We start from the raw sequence: 19,083 nt of genomic DNA, 5'->3' as shown, positions 1-19,083 counted from the left end.
AATCAGATAGAAGAAGAATGGAAATGTCTTAAATATTGAAGAAAGTGGTGACATATAATAAATGATAAATAATAAATGAATACTATTTGATAAAATTACATCAACGCAGGAACTGATAAATATAGAAGCATAAATATCAGGAGTAAACGGTTAATATTTCATGATATGGGAATACTCAATTGTAAAGGAAGTATGACTAGAGAGATAAAGAATTCAAATATCTTCTGTAAATAGTTTATATGTCGTTTGTTTATTATTAGAAGGTAATGGTAAGTAATGTAATTTGCTTTGCTTGTGTGTTAGTTGTTTGTTTGTTTGTTAGGTTGTTTGTTTGTTTTTTGGTTTCTGCTTCTGTGGGTTTTTTTGTCTTCTTCTTTCTCACTCTTTATATGTAATGTTTTATTCTAAATAAATTTATAAAAAAAAAAAAACAATAACAGCCCTTATTTTTTTAATTTTTATTTGGGTGTATACCGTAGATAAGTTCTTTGTTCTCATGGTGTCTCAGTCAGGAATCTTTTCCCAAGAGGCAGTTGCTGGTTGTAAAAATATTTTTTTAATCTATCTTGCTCTAATTCTACTTGAAAGAAGAACAGTTAATGATGTAAATTAAATGAAATTACAGCTGTGACAGTGGTGGTAATGAGTTGGCTCCAGGCTGGCTGTTCTGTGAATTGAAGTGCTTCATTCTTTTTGATTCGGTACTAATATCTTCTTCCTCCTATCTGTTTTATTTCATTCCAGGTTGGAGTGCTTATAACATTTTTCCTGCTACTGATCTTTTCCTACAGTGTGGTCTTTTTATTTGTGGGAACTGCATCTCTTGGTCTATTTCTCAGCAGCACTTTCCCCAGCGTGCTGGCTTACACTGAAGACATCCTCCAATACAAAGGTAAGTCTCTCATTTCCAAACAGAGAGCTTTCACTGGGGTGTTATATGCTCTAAAAGATGGGACAAACGTCCTGCCATATTGGTTCAATCTTCAGCTCTTCTGTTTCTTTGCTGTTCTGTTTGTTTAAAATACAAAACAAAGAGTATAACCTTGTGTGGTTTTTATTCTAGGCTGTGCTACTACTGTGTTGGTGACAGGAGCAGGAATTGGAGAGATGGTTCTGCAGTTACTGGTTGGGTCGGTAAGTATGCAAGATACAGTGCAAGCAGCCTGGTAGGTGCCTCAGGTATGAATCAGGCAGCCCTTCCAGAAGTTGGGCTGCAACTCCCAGCTTGCCTCATATTCTGGCTAGGGCTGATGAGAATTGCAGTCCAACAATGGCCACAATTGGGAGACAACTGCAGTCCAACAATGGCCACTAGGCAGAGTCACAACTCATCTGTTATGTCCCCCAATCCCACCCCAAACTCATACCCATTACTTCTTACAAAGCCATTTACTGGCCAGTGGAAAGCTGAGGTGGTGGTGGTAAAGCATCTACCTCTGTAATTGGATGTACAGCATTACCATCATCTTTCACAGTCTTTGAAGGATTCACAGAAGTTCCCGGGGATGCTTTGTTGCTGCATGTCCAGCTTATAGGAAGATAGCTGAATGCAACTTCATGTGCAAGAATCAATTCCTGATCTGGGTTAAAACGTAGTCTAAATGGCCCCAGAGAAAGCTAAATGTCTCACAAAAATACAGTTCCCAGTACTCCCTAGCATTGAGGCACAGCAGTTAAAGCAGTCTCAAACTGCATTATTTCTGTAGTGTGTTTTGGACCTGAGTGGCAGTGGCTCTTCAGGGTTTCCTTATCAGTGGGAGATGCCAGGAATTTGAACTTTGCATGCAAAGCCTGTAATCTACTGCTGAGCTACAGCCCAGTCCTAACATGTTCTGTGGTGCGGCAGACTGTTACTTTGATTGGACAGCAGGGCTGGAGAACATATGGCCAAATGGTATTCTCACCATTCCTGGCCATTAGTCATGTTAGCGGGAGCTGGTCAGAATTGTAGCCCAACATTTGGAAGGTCATAAATTCTCTAGTCTGATGTCAGTCGGGAGACATATAGGAGATTACTTTTGCTTGTAGGGCTTATTTACTTCTCCAAGGACTGTTCATATCTTCCAGAGGTTTTTAAAAAGTCAGATTAGTTATGGAGATGGACAGAAGCAAATGGCAACCAAGCACTATTTGATTTGTTTTATCAAAGAGAGAAGCCAATGCAGGAAGGTATTTTGCCCTGTTTCTCCATCCAGCACAACAGCGGGTCTCCAGGGACTCAGGCAGAGAATTTTTGTTGAATCCTTCTGGATACAAAGTGTGTGCTGTGCCACTGAGCCGTCACCTGCTAGCTTCAGATGACATAGCCATGGAGCCTAAAGATAATCTGCCTTCCTCATCCTGCAATATAGTCACTTGGGTGGCATTACAAAGTGCTTGGAGAATGCACTTGCTAGCTTCTCCTTTCATCTCAGAGGCAGTGTGGTTAGATTGCTGGACTGGGAACTGAGCGACCTAGGTTCAAATCCATATTCAGCCATGAGACTGAGTATGGCTGGGTGCCTGAGGCCAGTCTGTCTCATTTACAGTGCTCTCATATAGTTCTGCATGAAGCTTAATCTATAGAGTTGCATCTAAGGAAGCAGACCAAGTCTATGAATGTTTATGGTACAATTCCTTTTGCAGTTAGCCTCAAAGGTGCTACAAGATCCCTTTGCATACTGATATTCCAGATCAACATGGCTTGTCTCTCAGTTCTATAGACATGTTGTGATTTGAAGGGTAAAACTGGGCTGAGGGTGGAGAACAACGTTCTTTACCTTGAGCTGGTATGGGGAGAAAGGCAAGTAATTGATAAATATCAGCACTTACGCAGTAGAAGTTGTTTGAGAGTATTCTGAGCGGAGAGGGGGAAATGAGTGTGTCTAGTTGACCATCTGCATGCAAAGTAGGTGATCTATTAGTGAGCTACAATCCAGTGCTAACATGTCCTGTAAAGCAATTCACTGTCAGTCTGAATGGACAGCAGGCAAGGGAATTTGCAGCCCTCCAGATTTATCAAACCACAGCATCTGCTGTCTCTAGCCATTGATCATTTTGGCCAGAGCATATGGGAATAGTAGTCCAACAAGAAGAAAATAACAAACCAGTCCATAAAAGGATAAGGTTTCAGGCATGCTTCTTATCAGAAGCCAAGCAGTAGACTTTTTCAGATGGAACTCTTTCCATCAGTTCCCTTGGAACTGGAGGCCAGACAGTCTGTCCCAAAGAGCCTGCTCAAGAGAAACAGACCCTCTATAACTCCCATTAGCATTTACTGGAGGGCTCCAACATTGTTATTTCTCTGGCTTCAAAGCATATCAAGTCAGTGTGTTGCTCTTGTGAGTTTCTGGAGCTGCAGGATCTCAACTTTATGGTTTTCTTTGTTGACAGATCATTCACGATCAGGGCAGTTACAGTTTCCTGGTCTGTGGAACCATCTTTGGAGCCTTGGCCTTTACTTTCTACATCTTCCTTCTATTCTTCCACAGGATGCACCCACAGCCCCAGTCAGGTAAGAACTGCCAGCTCATTTACACTCCTTGTACATCTAAAAAGAAAGGAAGGGGAGGTCTACTTGTTAGAGCAGAGTGGGCTGGAGAGTTCTGAGGAGGACAAAATGCAAGGAAGTATTTATTTTACAGCTGCTTCCTGTCATTTCTTCCTGCTTGGATTGGCCCATAGTGCTCCAGCACCAAACACCCATTTACTTTCTTTACTCTTGGAAGTGAGGTCCGGGGAAAATGAAGCACATTGTATAGACAGGAAGGCGATGGGAGATATCATAAAATGTGTTGGAAGTCTGAAGAAGCAAAATAAATGAACAAATATAGTTGGCTTTTCTGAACTCATAAATGCAGAACCATTTATGAGGATGCCTGCTGTTGCCATTTCAGTTAAACGATGGAGCCATCTCAAGGCATTTTGCTGCCTGAGATGAAACAGCATATGCTCTACTTATCTTTCCCAAGTCAAGGTATGGTGTATCCAAAACCAGCCATGTTATTTTGGCCCACAAGGCAGAAATTCCCACATGCATCCCTGGCCCTCCTTGGGAGTAAACTTGCAAACAATTGGCAATCTGCTGCATCAGGCCCAATTCCTATTGGCCAGTATAACTGTGGCAGCATGAGGAGAAATGGACACAGATAGGAAGCAGCAGAGGTATGGTGAATGCAAGTGCTGTGAAGAGAAGTGCAAGCTGTTTCCATCAGGAAATAAAGCTGCTCTGCCCACTCCTGAGCTGCTTGGCAGGGTGACATACACAGGCATAGGTTTGGCTTATGTGCACATATGACTATTTTTGGATAGGGAACAAGGAGCTATTCTTTAGCCCTTTCAACAATGTCTAAAATCTCCACTCCCCAGCAGCTTTCAAGCCCTGGAAGGTGTCCCTACTGGTTACCAGAGGAAAGGGGATGAAGGAGGAGGTAGTTTAAACAATGAAGAGGCAGCTGGTCTGGTCTTCAGGAGGAAGGATAAGAAGGGTGTACTTTATTAATAAGTGTATCCTCCTTATCGTTCCTTTCCTTTCCCCAGAGACCAGACCAGCTATATATATCTCCATTCTCATAATTGTCTCCCTCTCCTTCTATAAGGAACAGCAAGTAGCAGCACCCTGCCTGGGTTTGAAAGCTGCCAGGGCCAGGAGCAGACACAAAAATGTGTGGATGGATCATCATACTGTGCCTGGTTTAATGTAGAATCTTGGCCTCTCTTCCCTTATGGTCACAGCGTTTGCTAACATCTCTCTTATGCTCCATTTAAAAAAAAAAAAAAGAGTGACTCATGCCAGTATAATAAGTCTTTAAGCCACCATAAGTCATCAAGAGGATTCCAGTCTTATGTGGCTCCTTCACTTGTTCTAATAAGGCCAGCTCTGATAAAGGACAGTTATTCAATCGGCATAAGGTAGACTAATGAACAGAGTCATTACATCTCCTACTCTGTCTTGTAGGAGTTTTTGTTGTTGCTGTGTGCCTTCAAGTCATTTCTGACATAGGGTTTTCTTGGTAAGTTTCTTCAGAGGGGGTTTGCCATTGCCAACTACTGAGGCTGAGAGAGTGTGACTTGCCCAAGGTCACCCACTGGGTTTACCTGGCAGAGCCAGGATTCAAACCCTGGTCTCCAGAGTTGTATTCCAACACCCAAACTACTCCACCAAGCTGCTGGCCCAGTACTGTTGGCCCAGTACTGTTACCAATATGTTTTAAAGTGAAAATATGTGATTTTATTTTCTTGTAGAAAGGATTCACCTTGAAGAAGTTTTCAGAATTCTAGAAAGCAGCAAAATATTAATATAAAGCCTAGTTACAAGCCAAATGTAAACAAACAGGACTTGATGATACAATATTCTGTATCATAAGCACACTTTTACTATAATGAACCAATGAGATAAGCAACTATTTTAAAGACACAGGTAATACAAACTAGGTATCAGAATTGCCAGTGGTATTCTGGCACCTAGGTATCTGACTATTTTCTACTGTACTGTATGAAAAAGCCCTTGATGGATAGAAGGAGTAGAAGGCATGCACCATTTTACTATGCTCTTCATTGAACAGTCAGTGGTCAGTTTTATTGCTTTTTCAAAAATGCAGCTGAAATTTTGTTTTGCAGATATGGATCTGTCACCTGATAAACCACCACCGATAGGGGAGCCTGAACTTTATCAGAGCTAAACAAAGCAGTGGGTTTGTATTTGGATCAAGCACAATGTCACTCTCCAACTGAAAGATTTGCTCTCACCGCCTGATTTCAAACTACCTGAATTTTCTACAATCAGACTTGTTGGTTACAACTTGTTCTCATCAACCAGTCATCCATCATTACCAGAGAAGGTTCACTGCAGAAGGAATTAAGAGACAAACTGCAGAATTCTAGAAGGGCTGAAAATTTTGATACATGAAAGTTTAAACTCCTCTGGTACACTCCTTTGTCTGTCCAGGAGCTCAGGTGGTGGGGGAAATGTATTGATGTTATTTTACAGACCTTGAGTGAGAGGTCTCCTAGGTTTTTATATTCACTCTAAACAGGAGGCAGCTATAGGCAGTGGGCACCCTTTCCTAATTTGGTAAGAGGCAAACTATTTGTTACTGGGTAATTTTTAAAAGCCTTTTAATCCCAGGTCTTCTATACAACCATCCACATTAAGAAACAAATTGCAGTAATTCAATCACCCAATCAGTTGTAATAGTCAAATCTTATAGGACTCTACCTGGGATTTTGCTGTGGCCACACAGTGGAAAGATCCAAGTACTGGTGATAGTATAATGATAGCTTGAGCTGTGTTGAGTGTACTGACCTTTCAAAATTTGCACAGTAGAATGAATAAGATCTGTGGGCTGCCATATTAGGCAGAACAGCCTAACGCCTGAAGTATATGAAGCCAAATGTCAAGTCCTTTCCATTTGTGCAATATAATAGGTGCCTTCCAGGAGCAGAACCTTTCAGAGGTACTGAATATCCAGATCATGCTGGTCATTTTCATGACTGCTATAAATGAAGGTATTGGGATAGTTTTAAGACATAGCTTTAGCAGAATTGAGCTAGTTTTGTTGCAAGTGTTGTCCCACGGATATACATGTGTATGTATATAAAGGAATGTTTTAATATTGTTCTTGTCGCATGAACTCGTGGAGTGACTTTTAAGATGGGACCTAGCAACTTCACTCAAGCAGAGCTATTTTTTCCAAGAGGCTTGTTGCACTGCTCATTTCAAAACTGTACATTATACTGAATTTGTGTTGCCATTTGACTTTACAGATTGCTATGTTGCATGGGTATGCACACTCATTTTTGATTTTCATGTCATCTGAATCTTAATATACACCTTCCTTGATTACAGAGCTTGTGTGTTCTTCTGGCCTTAAGTTGTATAGCATGGACACTAACCTTTTCTAATGAACTGTTTGTGCCTGTTGGTTAGTGGAATTCTTGCATTAGAATACACATCCAGGTAGACATTAATCGGATTCAGTAAAGCATGATCTTACGTGAACCTGAATAAGGTGGCTTGGGTAACACAGATAACTGGAGTCTTAACTATTAAGAATTACAGCAACAAGCAGGCACCTCCCATGCCTGTAAAGAGAGTAAAGGTATTTCCTGGCTTGTAGCAAACCCTAGTCTACCATATTTGGTGAAACTATAAAACCAAGATTAGAAAATTTTAACTATATCCTCCTATCTGCAAGGGAAGGAGTAGGCATACACCCAACTTTACACCTGCTTGTTCCTATAACAGCATTGTGTTTCAAGTGTGACTTTCTATGTAAAACAAAAAGCAGAATATGTATTTTGAAGTCATAAGTGATGAGAATTCCTGATTGTTTTAGTATAAATCATATATATTTATTAGACCAGAGACACTGACAGTATGGTATAGAAGAACCTTTTTCTGCCCAGTAATTGCCAGCCATTCCTCAAAAAAAGAAGAAACTGTCTCTGTGTCCTCTGTCCATTCCAGACAAATTTAAATTCAGCACCCATAAAATTATAAGGGCAGAGCATGCTGCATTTGATGCCTATGAAGGACATTTCCCAGAATAAAACTGTGGTGGCTGCAGAATTTGTTTTGAGGAGAGTGTATGGAAAGAAAATAGACACATAAAAACTGTAGTGATTGCTGGGGGGGGGGGGGGGGAGGGGAGATGAGGAGTAGGGGACATATACTTAAACCAGCTGGTAGTACCAACTGGAGTAGACCCATGGAAAACTGACTTAACTGGTTGTCATTAATTCAGCATGTCTATTCTGGTTGGAACTGACAGTTGGCTATACACCCCAGATTCAGTCCCTCTCTTCACAGGTTAAGTTCAGCACCATGCACACAATTTCAGTCTAGTAAGCGCACATGCAAGCCACAAGATTCTGTGTGCCCAGCATCCTTTTGTACATTCAGCAACTAGACTAAGAGGAGGCTTTAGGATCTACCATGCCCAAGCATGTTTTGAGTGATTTCATCAAGACTTTGTGTTGCATCAAGTTCACTGGGAGTAAGGGGGAGTCTATTTCTGGAAACCAGATGTACTGGACTGTTGTGTTAGTTCCTCCACTCAGCTGTCCTTGCTAGCTCATGCTTTTACATCTATACAGGAGTTCAACAGATGCAAGTATTTTGGGCAGTATGAAAGAAACAAACCAATACAATCTAAAGAAGAAAATGTAAGAGGCAGTGTTTCTAAATCCTAAGGTAGGATTCTTGAACTGCATTCTGAATAACACCCAAGCATTTTCCTTTCCTTGATGGCTACAACTGTGCTTTTTGGAGATGAATGACAGTTCTTGGCAATAAATATGCACCCTTTGAATCCATATCCAAGAATGGTACCACCACAACATATAAACAAGAGGAAATTGCTGTTAACCATGTGGGGTGAGGTCAACAATCCTTCACAATTACCCAACTGTACTGTATAGAAACTACACTGCAATGGCAATTTCTTTCCATTACAGATGAAAATGAGATTTCAGATGACATATTTTGTTAAAAAATATTTATTTAAAAAAATACAACTGTTTTGTAAGTCTGGTTGCACATACATATTAACATGATTTGCTACAATGTTTAAAGCCAACTTGCCATTATTATACAAGGCAAATTCCCTCTGTCATGTCTTAAACAAAATATTTAACACTCCCTCAAACTCTGTTTCTAAAAATTGCCCTAATTTTTATTTTTTATTTTTGCACCGAAGACTAAACAATAGAAAACAACACCTGATTCCTCAGGAAAGACCTTCATTGTGTTTTGATAGGCAACAAATAATAAACTAGCCATTAAAAGCAAATCGGTCAACAAAATAGTGCCGCTGTGCAGTCCCTGAAAACCTTATATTGTAGAATGTGCAACGAAATCTGAAGCACACACCTTTAAAAAATTGTTCCCAACATTTTCTTCCCTTTCTAGCCAACATTTCAACATCATGAAGGTCTTCCCAGTATCTTACCCAGAGGTGCTTTTAGTCAAAAGAATAACACTGAAAAGTTACTTAGGACTTTGGCTATTTATGCAACTGCGTTACACACCAGCATAATTTTATACAACAGCATTAATATACTGGATATATAAAAGGTATACATTTTCAATTTTAAAAAATGGAACAAGACTTGAGAAAACTACTCTCCCCAGCTAACTCCATACAGCTATTGTTACAATAGGCTAAATATTTGCAAGATATTAAGAAATCCTGATTAATCCAATAGCCAAATCCTCAAAAAGAACACTTGTGTCTCAAATGCACTGAAACAGACTTCTGGATATTTCAGGCTGCACAGATGTTACAGAACAGCTGTGGGCCATTCCACCTTCTGCACTACACAAATATTTGCCCAAATTCAGGGGAGGGGGTGATGACATGAAGAGAAGTTACACCTGCCCCCCTCCCCCCTTCTGAGAAATAGTGCAAAGGCCTTAAAGAAAGCAGGGTATTACCAATGATAAAATGATGAAAAAAATGCCTCCCTTTTCCTTCTGCCAGTCTGCAGGGCTATACTTTCTGCTGTAAAAACAATCCAAGCATAACTCTGCTCTCTTCCTCCTTCCTGCACTAGGCAGCCTAGAGGAGAAATGTCTCTGGTAAGAAGGTCAAGAATTAAGGCTGTTCTACTAGGAACAATAACCAAACTGTTAGAAAAGGAAGAAATAGGAAATTAACTGTGTTAGCTTATAAGAGCAACTGCAGGAGAATCATCTACATTGGGGTGGGCAGAGAGTAGCTGCTGGACAGTTTTTGCACATAGATACTTTTCCCCCCCAAGCAACTTTAAAAAAAACCAAAACACACACATACACCCTTGATAAATAAAAGCCTCCACTCACACACACCCTTGTCAAATAAAGGGCTCCACACCGAGGAAAGATCTTTATGTAATAAAGATGTAAACCAGAAGTCAAGTTCCTGTTGACTTCCTTACTGAACAAAGGTCTCTCCTGGTCCTAAAACAGCCCCACATATCCCCCACAGCTGTAAAGTGGTGTAAAAAAGAAGAAGGGGAAAAATAAAAACAGGAAAATTGTTAAAAATCCAAGAGAGGGGGCAGGAGGAGGCCAATGTAGCCCTCAACCCTGGGCAGTTAGTTGCACATACCTTATTTGTGTAAACCTACTTCAGAATTCAATAGGACCTCCAACCTCATCTCTCCTACACAACATGCCTCTAAATCATATATTCGCTAGTTGTATAGCACTGAAATAGTTCAAAGCAGGATCTTAATAATCCATTGGCTTTCCCCCTACTGTCTGGCCCTTCACAGCCTTTAGATTCCCTTGCATATTCTTCCATGCTGCAGAAACGTATTAACTAGGAATGCAAACAGAGAACAAAATGTTTGCTACTGTACCAATCACAAGCACTGTGATGTACATAAGGCCATCTGGTAACACTGCAGTAAAAATACAAATGATGTTTTAAAAATTATTTAGGACAACTTTTTTTCCATACAAGATTTACCAAACATTCATGAAAAACCATTTAGTACATAGAAGTTGGTGCAACTGAACAGCAAGAATGAAAGTCAACAACTTTACGCCAAGTTTCAATACATACTACGAAAGAAGAAATCTCACAGCTCAAAAGGCCTCCTAGAAAACCCAAGAATTTAGTTCACCACCCTGTGTTCTACTATTATGTAAATCACAAGAAAGACAGACCTTATAAAGACACTCTAGATGTGAAGTGAGACTGAAAGTAGAAGCTTCCAGTTATTAATACAGTGCTCTGTTTGTTTTATGAAATTCACAGCCACAATATGTTCTGATGGCCACTGTTCGAGATGTCTTCAAAAGGTGCTAACCACTTCATATTAGAGACTTAAAAATGAATGATGTTTCATCAAATTTCAATTTAACAATAATTTAAGTTTACTTACTCATGTTAAGTGCTAGCTACCAAATACCAGAAAAGCAAACTGAATAGAAGTCTTATTTTTTAAGCTAAAATGCCAGTCAAGTAAAGCTATACTGTGGAGAGTGGAGAACATTTAAGTTTTTAGGGCAAAGGTTTCTTACTCTGCCTTATTTCATGGAGTAACAAAAATAACTTTAGTTATTTGGATTATTAAATGATAAGCAAAACTGCATTAATGTCACACGAACTCACCTCCAAATAAGTTTAAGACACTTTGGCAGAAAATGACATGTCATATAATTGTACATTTGTTACAACAGTTAGAGTGACAAATATAATATGTGATGTAACAAATAGTACTAGAAAGCCTGAAAGTGCAAGTTATTTTAAAAGCTGCAGTTACAAAGTGCTGTACATTTCACTCATAGGTAATAAATATACAATCTGGAGGCCCATATGGGTCCTTTATTATAGTATATTGCCTCTCATGCCAAATTTTTCCAAACATTTAGATTAGCTTCCTCTATTTGATTAGTATTATTCTATACCTAGAAGAAGGAAGGACACATACTGGGGGGGAGGGGAGGGGCTCAAAGCCAATGAATCATGGAATGAGTTCTTTGAACATAAAAGGTGGTTTACATCCAAACTTTGCCAACAGCAGCCAATCCCTGATTGCTGGCATAACAGGGTTCAAAAACTGCTACGAAGAGGTATTCAACGAAACAAGGTCAAGATGTCCACTGGACTAATGAGTGTGGCCCTTGCACAAGCAGTTCTTTAGATAATTTTACAAGAGGCCATTTACATTTTAGCCAGTTTTTTCTAGAGTTTGTAAAAAGGTGCACAGCAAGGGCAATGATAATTGTAATACAGTAACTATTTTATTTTTTAAAAAGCAGAAACTGCTTTTGAAGCAAACGGTCATAGCAGGTAGCTTGAAATGTACCATCAAAAAGACAGGTACACTTTACACAAGGCTACTTGGCTAAATTCACTCTATGACTGGCATGCTTGTTTCACTCCTAGGTCAACATCTGATATTAGTACCCTGACTTGTCAATGAAGATGGAACTAGCAACCTACTGAATGAATTCACACCCCACAGTCAATCCTACTAGCTAGTTTTCTACTTTGAAACAGCACAACAGTGATGATTAGAAAATTAAAAGGAGGAACGGAGGTGATATTCCTTGTTTTCAGCACATGCCAACCTTAGACCCAACCAAGAACTAAACCAGAAAAGGAATACTGTTCAGTGGAGAGTCAGTAACACACTGATCAGTATCACTTCGTGTTCACTGATATGAGTAACAAAAGAGAAGACACCAAAAGAATACAATTAAAATACTCTCAAGATCCTCTTGTAAAGCTCATTTGATTGGAGAAAATAACTTTTGAAACAGCCTTATGTGCATTCTTGATAGAAAAAGGGAAACCACTGGTTCAAAAGGGGGGGGGGGGGGACTGAAATGTATACCAAGCCATCATATGTCCCAGGCAATACCTACTGCCATTTGAAAAAGGAAGAACAAATTAACTATTATTATAGAGCCATGAGCTGTCAAAGATGCCCTCTGAATGGACTAGCATCTTCTTCTTTCACTCTTCCAAGACTGTGGTACTATGTACACTTACTTGTGAAATAAGTTGCATTGAGATCAATGGGACTTCTGAGCAAACACACACACACACAAAAAAAACACTCAATTCTTTATCCCACCACAGTTTTCCTAGAATAAGATGTACTCAAGCACAAGAACTCAGCAAACATACCAAGTTTGTTTCATATAATTGATCCTAAATACAAATTTCTGTGCATTAACTGCAGAATTTGCCCAGCCCTGAATTAAAATAAGAAAGCATTAATACAACAAAGCAGATACTGACTAGAAGAGTCATAGCATGAACTTGCAATGCTTTGTGAAGTCCTCCACACCACTTGGGAGAACTGATGAAAAAGAGAGAAAAAACAGTCCTTCCCACTTCACCTACAAACTTGAAAAATAAAATTTAGCTGATTGAGCATCCCTTAATATTTCTCCTTTTAAAAGCAAAATGTCTGATGTTATCTGTTTATATAGGATTATGTAAAAAATGCAACAATAATGTGATGCAAGCAGATGAAATGAATGATATAGGACGTCCTAAAGATTGTAAAATCTGAATGATAATATAAAAACCATTAAACATTTAGTTGGCACCATGATTGCCAAATTGTGCATGTCAGCATTGCTCTTTTCTTTTGCTATCAAAGAGGAACTAGAAATAGAACTAAAATATAATTAACTACTTAAGAAAACTCAGTAATACTCCAGACTGACTGTTATCTTTGTACACACACAGAGTCAGACATTTATTGTATCTGTTATCATCTAAAATAATTACAGATATTTACAACAGTTATGTTGCAGAAAAGAAAACATGCATGAAAATAGTACATTCTGACCTTACCTGTACCTAGTTGAAACATAACCTGAAAATATATATATCATTTTATATTTTTGGGAACCTTGGTCCACTGACACACTCCTTATTTTGGGATGGGGAGCATAGTAGGATGCATTTTACTTAAATAAATTACTGGCTAGAAAACCTAAAAGTATGTTTAGGTGAAGGGTGCAATGGCACAAAATCACACAACAAATCTGACAATGAAAGAAGAGAAGAGTGGGTCAAACAGCCAAAAAGGACAAAACAACCTGCCTTTTCCCAACTAGGCAAAAACTTGCTTCTGTGTAGTAACTTTAAAGGGGGGAAAAGGAAAAAAAAAAGGAAAAGCAAATTCCTTTACTTGCATCTGAACAAGCAATACCAAAGAGAGGAATTTTCATGGCCAAATGCATTACTCCAAATTCTGGTTCCCAACAGCTTCATTTCTGAATGGAAAGAATCCATAAAGAAAGAAGTAGTCATTTGCTATAAACTCACAAATGACTGATATCTCCATATACAGTATAGAATTTCTGCATCTGAGGAAGTAGACTTAAGTCTACTAAAGCTCATGCTGCCAACTTCTTTCTTTAGTTAGTCTCAAAGATGCTATAAGATCTCTCTGCATAATACATCTGCTGTGAGACTGGTGGGACTTGGTTCTGAAAGCTAAACTAAAATGAATTGGATTAACTTATATATCTAAACATACTGTACAGGTGTATCACATATGATACAACTAACTACAGTGGGCCCTTGGTACCCACTGGGGGTTTGGTTCCAGGACCCTTCTCCACACCCATAGATACCAAAATCCATGGATGCTCAAGTCCAATTACATACAGTGGGATAATAAAATGATGTCCCTTATACAAAATGACAAAATTAAGGTTTGCTTTTTGGAAGTTTTAGAAAAAATATTTTCAAGCAATGATGATTGAATCTGTGGATACAGAGGGCTGACTGAACAACATTCACAAGAATATAGCATGCTCTTTCCCATTATCATAAAAGTGAACAGTTTAATAGCCATTCATTTAGTGCTCAAGAAGAAATGTTAAAGCAAAAAACCACACTTGAAAACTCTCCAATACCCAATACTTATGTCAGATGCAGTCAGTCTAAAAAGACTGCCTTTAAAAAGTGCTGGTATTACTGGTCCACTGGAGAACACATACAAATCACTGGGCAAACACAAGAATGCAGGATGTTCACCCTCACCTGCAACTTTCAGCTGTTTTTCTGTAAATTTGGATTGAAAATAATCTATGAAACATTACACATTCAGTTTTTGCACAAGAGGTATATGCCTTTCAAATCCTATTTTTAGGGAAGGACAACTTTGACACGTCCAGATGTTAGTTTCCTCCACCCTCTTAAAGAACTTTGTCATGGGCTGCATACCTCCCAAATGGGAGATTACACTTTTTTCAAAAACAGAACTGTCCAGAAATTTGATTCAAGTTTTTTTAAAAAAGGAAAAATATGCAGAAAAGATCACCCCACACTAAGCACAGCCCTGTAGTTTCCTTAAAAGACAATCACAATTCACAGAGGCTTCCAAGAGCAGCAATTCCCCTTTATTGAATTTTAAAAACAAAAATGCGGAAATGGGAGGGGGTACACTGGGGGCTGGAGGGAGTCCCTATATTACCCACCCCTGCTCTTTCTTGTCTTGTCTGGAAAAGATGTCACAGCAGACTGCCAGAATCAATGGATAGGACACACTGGTAAGAACTCTGCAGGTGCGCTATGCTAGCAGGGATTGAGTAATATTGGCAAGGGGAAGCCAGACACAATCTGGTGCCTCTGAGGAGACTATTTCTCTAGTGTCCTCCTTCTTTCATAGTCTCTGTACTTGTGCTTTTTTCATCCTACTGGCAGAGCCTGTCCTGCATAGTGCACCAACAGGAGTCCGATCCATATCTGCTGTCTCTCTTCAGGCTGATAAACTAGACAGTTTTCCTCTCACCAGACTTAATTTGACTGTGTTTGGGAGGGAAGCCAAATTAAAAAAAATGTACCATTCTTGTAAATGGTGTATTACAAATGCTAGAAAGCTATTCAGTTAACCAATGTAAATTCAAACAAATTAGTTTGTATCTTCTCCCTTACAAGATACTCAACCATGCAGCACTTTCCTGCATAAGTACAATATGGGAAGCACTCTTCAGGCCTATATTCAGGCAAATGCCTGAACAAAGCTTGAAGTGATCTAAAGAAGTTCCTTAATGGGAACATACAAGTGCCTCATTACTATTGGGTGCAGGGGAGACATGGACATGCACATAGGTCCCATCTTGAATGACCCCATGCACCCAGAACAGAACTGCAAACTTCCCTTCAATCCAACAATTTTACTCTTGCACCAGAGAGATAATTGCAAATGGATGTCCTTTTTTCAACATTTCTGCTGCTGAAGAACCCACTAACAATCACCACTGTAACTATGATGGGAAATCAGACATTAGTTATGAATGCAAGTGGCCAAGACTTCCAATGCCAACCCTCTCATCCCTGAGCCATATGACATGATCACTGAAAAATTATCAAACACCATTACTGGTACTACATTTTTCAATAAATAGCTCTTAGACTTATGGCCTTAGCACCTGCAAACTCAGGACTTTGTGCATCTCTTTATACAAAAAGACAACTACCAGTGATGTAGGCATCTATTCTGGATACTGTTACACTTTCCAATTTGGGTCATAAAAGCAAGATTTTGCACCAGCAAGCCAGCATAATGTTGCCATGAGATTATGAGGAAACCTACCATACTACACCATGCTGAAGATACAGTATTACACTGGGGGCTTGAACTGCTGACTTGCCACGAAGTTACACACTGCCTTTAACTCTTACAGACTATAAGCAGCTCATGCCAATTTCCCACTTCCACCTAAACCATCCTCACTAACAGAAACATATCCTAATAATGGCACAATGTTTTAATTGTAGGAGCATCTATATCAGAGGTTCCCAGGGGTGCAAGATGGAATTTCTGGGGGCGCAATAAAAAAGTGGCTTGTGTCCTTGAGTGATGAGTCATCACTCAATTTTCTAAATAGATTAACATCTAATTGCTCAATTTAGATTTGCATTTTATGAACAGAGCTTGTTTTCTTTAAATTCAATTTGTTCACCTGCAGTCTTGTATGTAGTTCCATTTGTGGTTCAAAAATTAGAAATTTGACTTCTTAATCTTCAAATGTGATATTATTTTTGTAGGAGATACAAACATTAATCAAACACTTCCTAGGACTGTGGGGCATAGAAAAGGTTGGGAAGTACTGATCTACACATTCAAAATGTTAGTTCAGCTGTTATTCAGATTTAAATAAAAACACAGCATCCAGTGGAACTGGGGTCAAGAGAAGTGGTGCTTCTTTTTTAGGATGCTCACTTTCTTGGGCGACGGGGAGAGAAAAGTACTGTAAAACAGAAACCCTCACTTCCCATATGACATTAGCAAACAACAAGACAACACTGCACACAGTATTGCAAATACATACTTAATCTGATACCACAAAACATGCACTGAAAAGTTTCTCAGTCTACCTGATTTGTTAGTTCAAGCTCTTCACTATTTGATATCAGGAGAATTTTTTAATTTTCTCTTTTCTTTGCCTACCAAGTAATATCCAACTTAGAGAATTCAAATATTTCTTGAAGATCAAGCCTGTTCATTTCGTGATCTATGCACCTTTGTATTGTTCAACAGCACATAGTTCCTAGGACAAGGGTGTTGGTGTTGGAATCATTCAGCCTTCTAGATGTTAAACTGTAATTTTCACCAGCCCAAAATCAGCATAGCCAATGGAAGGAATGCTGGGAACTGCACTCCACCATATCATGAGGGCCACATGAATGCCTAGGAGATGACATGATGTTTTCTAGGATAGATAGCTAGAACTTCCTACGCCCATCATTGTTTGAATCTCTTCTATATCATCAGAAATGCACATTAAAGCTCCTCCTTAGAAAGTCTTACAATGCATTCCTGTGCCAGCTGTACAGAAACTATCAATATTAAAAGCAAGCTTGGATTTCAACTTTCAATAATGATTAAGAGTATCATAGAAAAGAACAAGAATCAGAGGAGCAGGAGATTATTCAAAGGGGGGCTGTGACTGCAGTTTCAGCTGCTGCAAAATCAATCAACATATCCACAAAAAATAGATTCCCTTTAACAAGAAAAAAACTTCTTAAACCAAAAAGAACCAAGGGAGAAAAGAGATAACAGAGCAAAGCCACCAATTAAGGCATTTCTGTACTAATTCTCTTATATCTTGAAGAGAATTTTTGCAAAGGCATTTAAATTGGGAATGACAAAAATCAAGTCAGCATATATTGTTTCTGTGGAATTATTACCAATCACTCCGTGGATTGCATCATTTTAATGTTCCTTCCTCTCGTTTCCTGATGTGTCCTATTCCAAGAAAGTCATGCACTATGTCTTCTGTAAATCTGGAGAGAAAGGCCTAGGAGTAGAGGGCCCATCCATTCCTGATACAGTAAATGGTCCATGAGTATTCAGCACTGATGGAAACTATAAAATAGAACCAGATGTTAATAAATAATTGTTATGATTATTATTATTTATTTACATCCCGCCTCTCTTTCGATGACAATCGAAGTGGCTTACAATTCAAAAATTACATACAATCCCATATCTCAATATCCCATCCTCCCCTAAAATATCAATTAAACAATTAACAATTTAAAATCTTACATTAAATTACAGTGTGCCCTTCTTTTACGCAGGGGATCCGTTCCAGAACCCTCCCCCCCAGCATAAAAGAAAAAGCATGTATGCTCAAGCCCCATTACAAGTAATGGGGCTCGTGCTCATGGCGGCATGGCACAGCGGCGGCGAGTGTGCGCCATGGGCGTGTGCACCATTGTTTCTTCCAGCATGTGTCAGCGCTTCTTCCGGTGCTGCTTTCAGCATATGCTAAAAGCAGCGTATAATGGACCCACGCATGACGCGGGCGCACTGTAAAATCAAACAATGGGCTATAGCAGATTCAGAGGGATCATACATTCAACTTGGTGGCCGGGATTTCTATTCAGGGAAGGCCTGCCGGATGAGATCCGTCCTGACAGCCTTTTTGAAATTGTCTAAGCTGGTAACGTGACGGATCTCCTCCAGCAGGACATTCCATAATCCGGGAGCAGTTGACAAAAAGGTCCTCCGGGTGGTTGCAGACAGCCTAGTTTTTATAGTTTTTATAGGCTGCAATAAATTCCTCCCAGAAGACCTGAGTGTGCGGGGTGGACTGTATGGAAGGTGGTCCCAAACGTAGGTTGGACCAAAGCCATTTAGGGCTTTAAATGTCATGACCAGCACCTTGTACTGTGCCTGGAAACCAATGGGCAGCCAGTGGAGTGATTTCAAGACAGGTGTTATGATTGCTTCTGGTTTTAGCAGTAACCAACCTGGCTGCCATGTTCTGAACTAAATGAAGTTTCCAAACTAGGCATAAGGGTAGCACCATGTGGAGTGCATTTCAGAAATCAAGTCGTGAAGTTACCAGCACATGTACCACAGTTTCTAGGTCCTCCACTTCCAGTAAAGGACACAGCCAGTATATCAGCTGAAGCTGATAACAGGCACTCCTGACCATCGCATTTACCTGATTTGTCATCTGGAGCGATGAGTCTAGGAGCACCCCCAGACTGAAAACACAGTCCTTGACCCCGTCTAGGACCAGTGGTTATATCACTGTGAGTACCTCTGTTTTATCTGGATTCAGTTTTAGTCTGTTTTTCCTCATCCAGTTTATTACCGCTTTAATACATTCACTGAAAGGAGAGA

At 39.5% G+C, this 19,083-nt stretch overlaps 2 protein-coding genes across 2 annotated transcripts in view; one reads left to right on the top strand and one right to left on the bottom strand.

The window, feature by feature from the left end:
• SLC60A1 (solute carrier family 60 member 1) overlaps nucleotides 1-7,617 on the top strand; it is a 63,468-nt gene extending 55,851 nt beyond the window's left edge. The window contains exons 7-10 of the mRNA XM_089514506.1: nucleotides 745-892; nucleotides 1,064-1,134; nucleotides 3,373-3,493; nucleotides 5,599-7,617. Coding sequence (XP_089370632.1) covers nucleotides 745-892; nucleotides 1,064-1,134; nucleotides 3,373-3,493; nucleotides 5,599-5,660 — 402 coding nt within the window. The 3' untranslated portion in view covers nucleotides 5,661-7,617. The remainder of the gene's footprint in view (nucleotides 1-744; nucleotides 893-1,063; nucleotides 1,135-3,372; nucleotides 3,494-5,598) is intronic.
• An 845-nt stretch (nucleotides 7,618-8,462) lies between these two features.
• The window catches only part of ELK4 (ETS transcription factor ELK4), a 29,949-nt gene continuing 19,328 nt past the window's right edge, over nucleotides 8,463-19,083 (bottom strand). Inside the window, exon 5 of the mRNA XM_089514508.1 lies at nucleotides 8,463-17,814. Within this exon, the coding sequence (XP_089370634.1) occupies nucleotides 17,716-17,814 (99 nt within the window). The 3' untranslated portion in view covers nucleotides 8,463-17,715. The remainder of the gene's footprint in view (nucleotides 17,815-19,083) is intronic.

Source organism: Sceloporus occidentalis, unplaced genomic scaffold (assembly GCF_023333645.1).
Source record: "Sceloporus occidentalis isolate IW3139 unplaced genomic scaffold, rSceOcc1.0.p SCAF_3, whole genome shotgun sequence".
NCBI lineage: Eukaryota > Metazoa > Chordata > Lepidosauria > Squamata > Phrynosomatidae > Sceloporus > Sceloporus occidentalis.
This window is presented reverse-complemented; position numbering and strand designations above follow the sequence as displayed.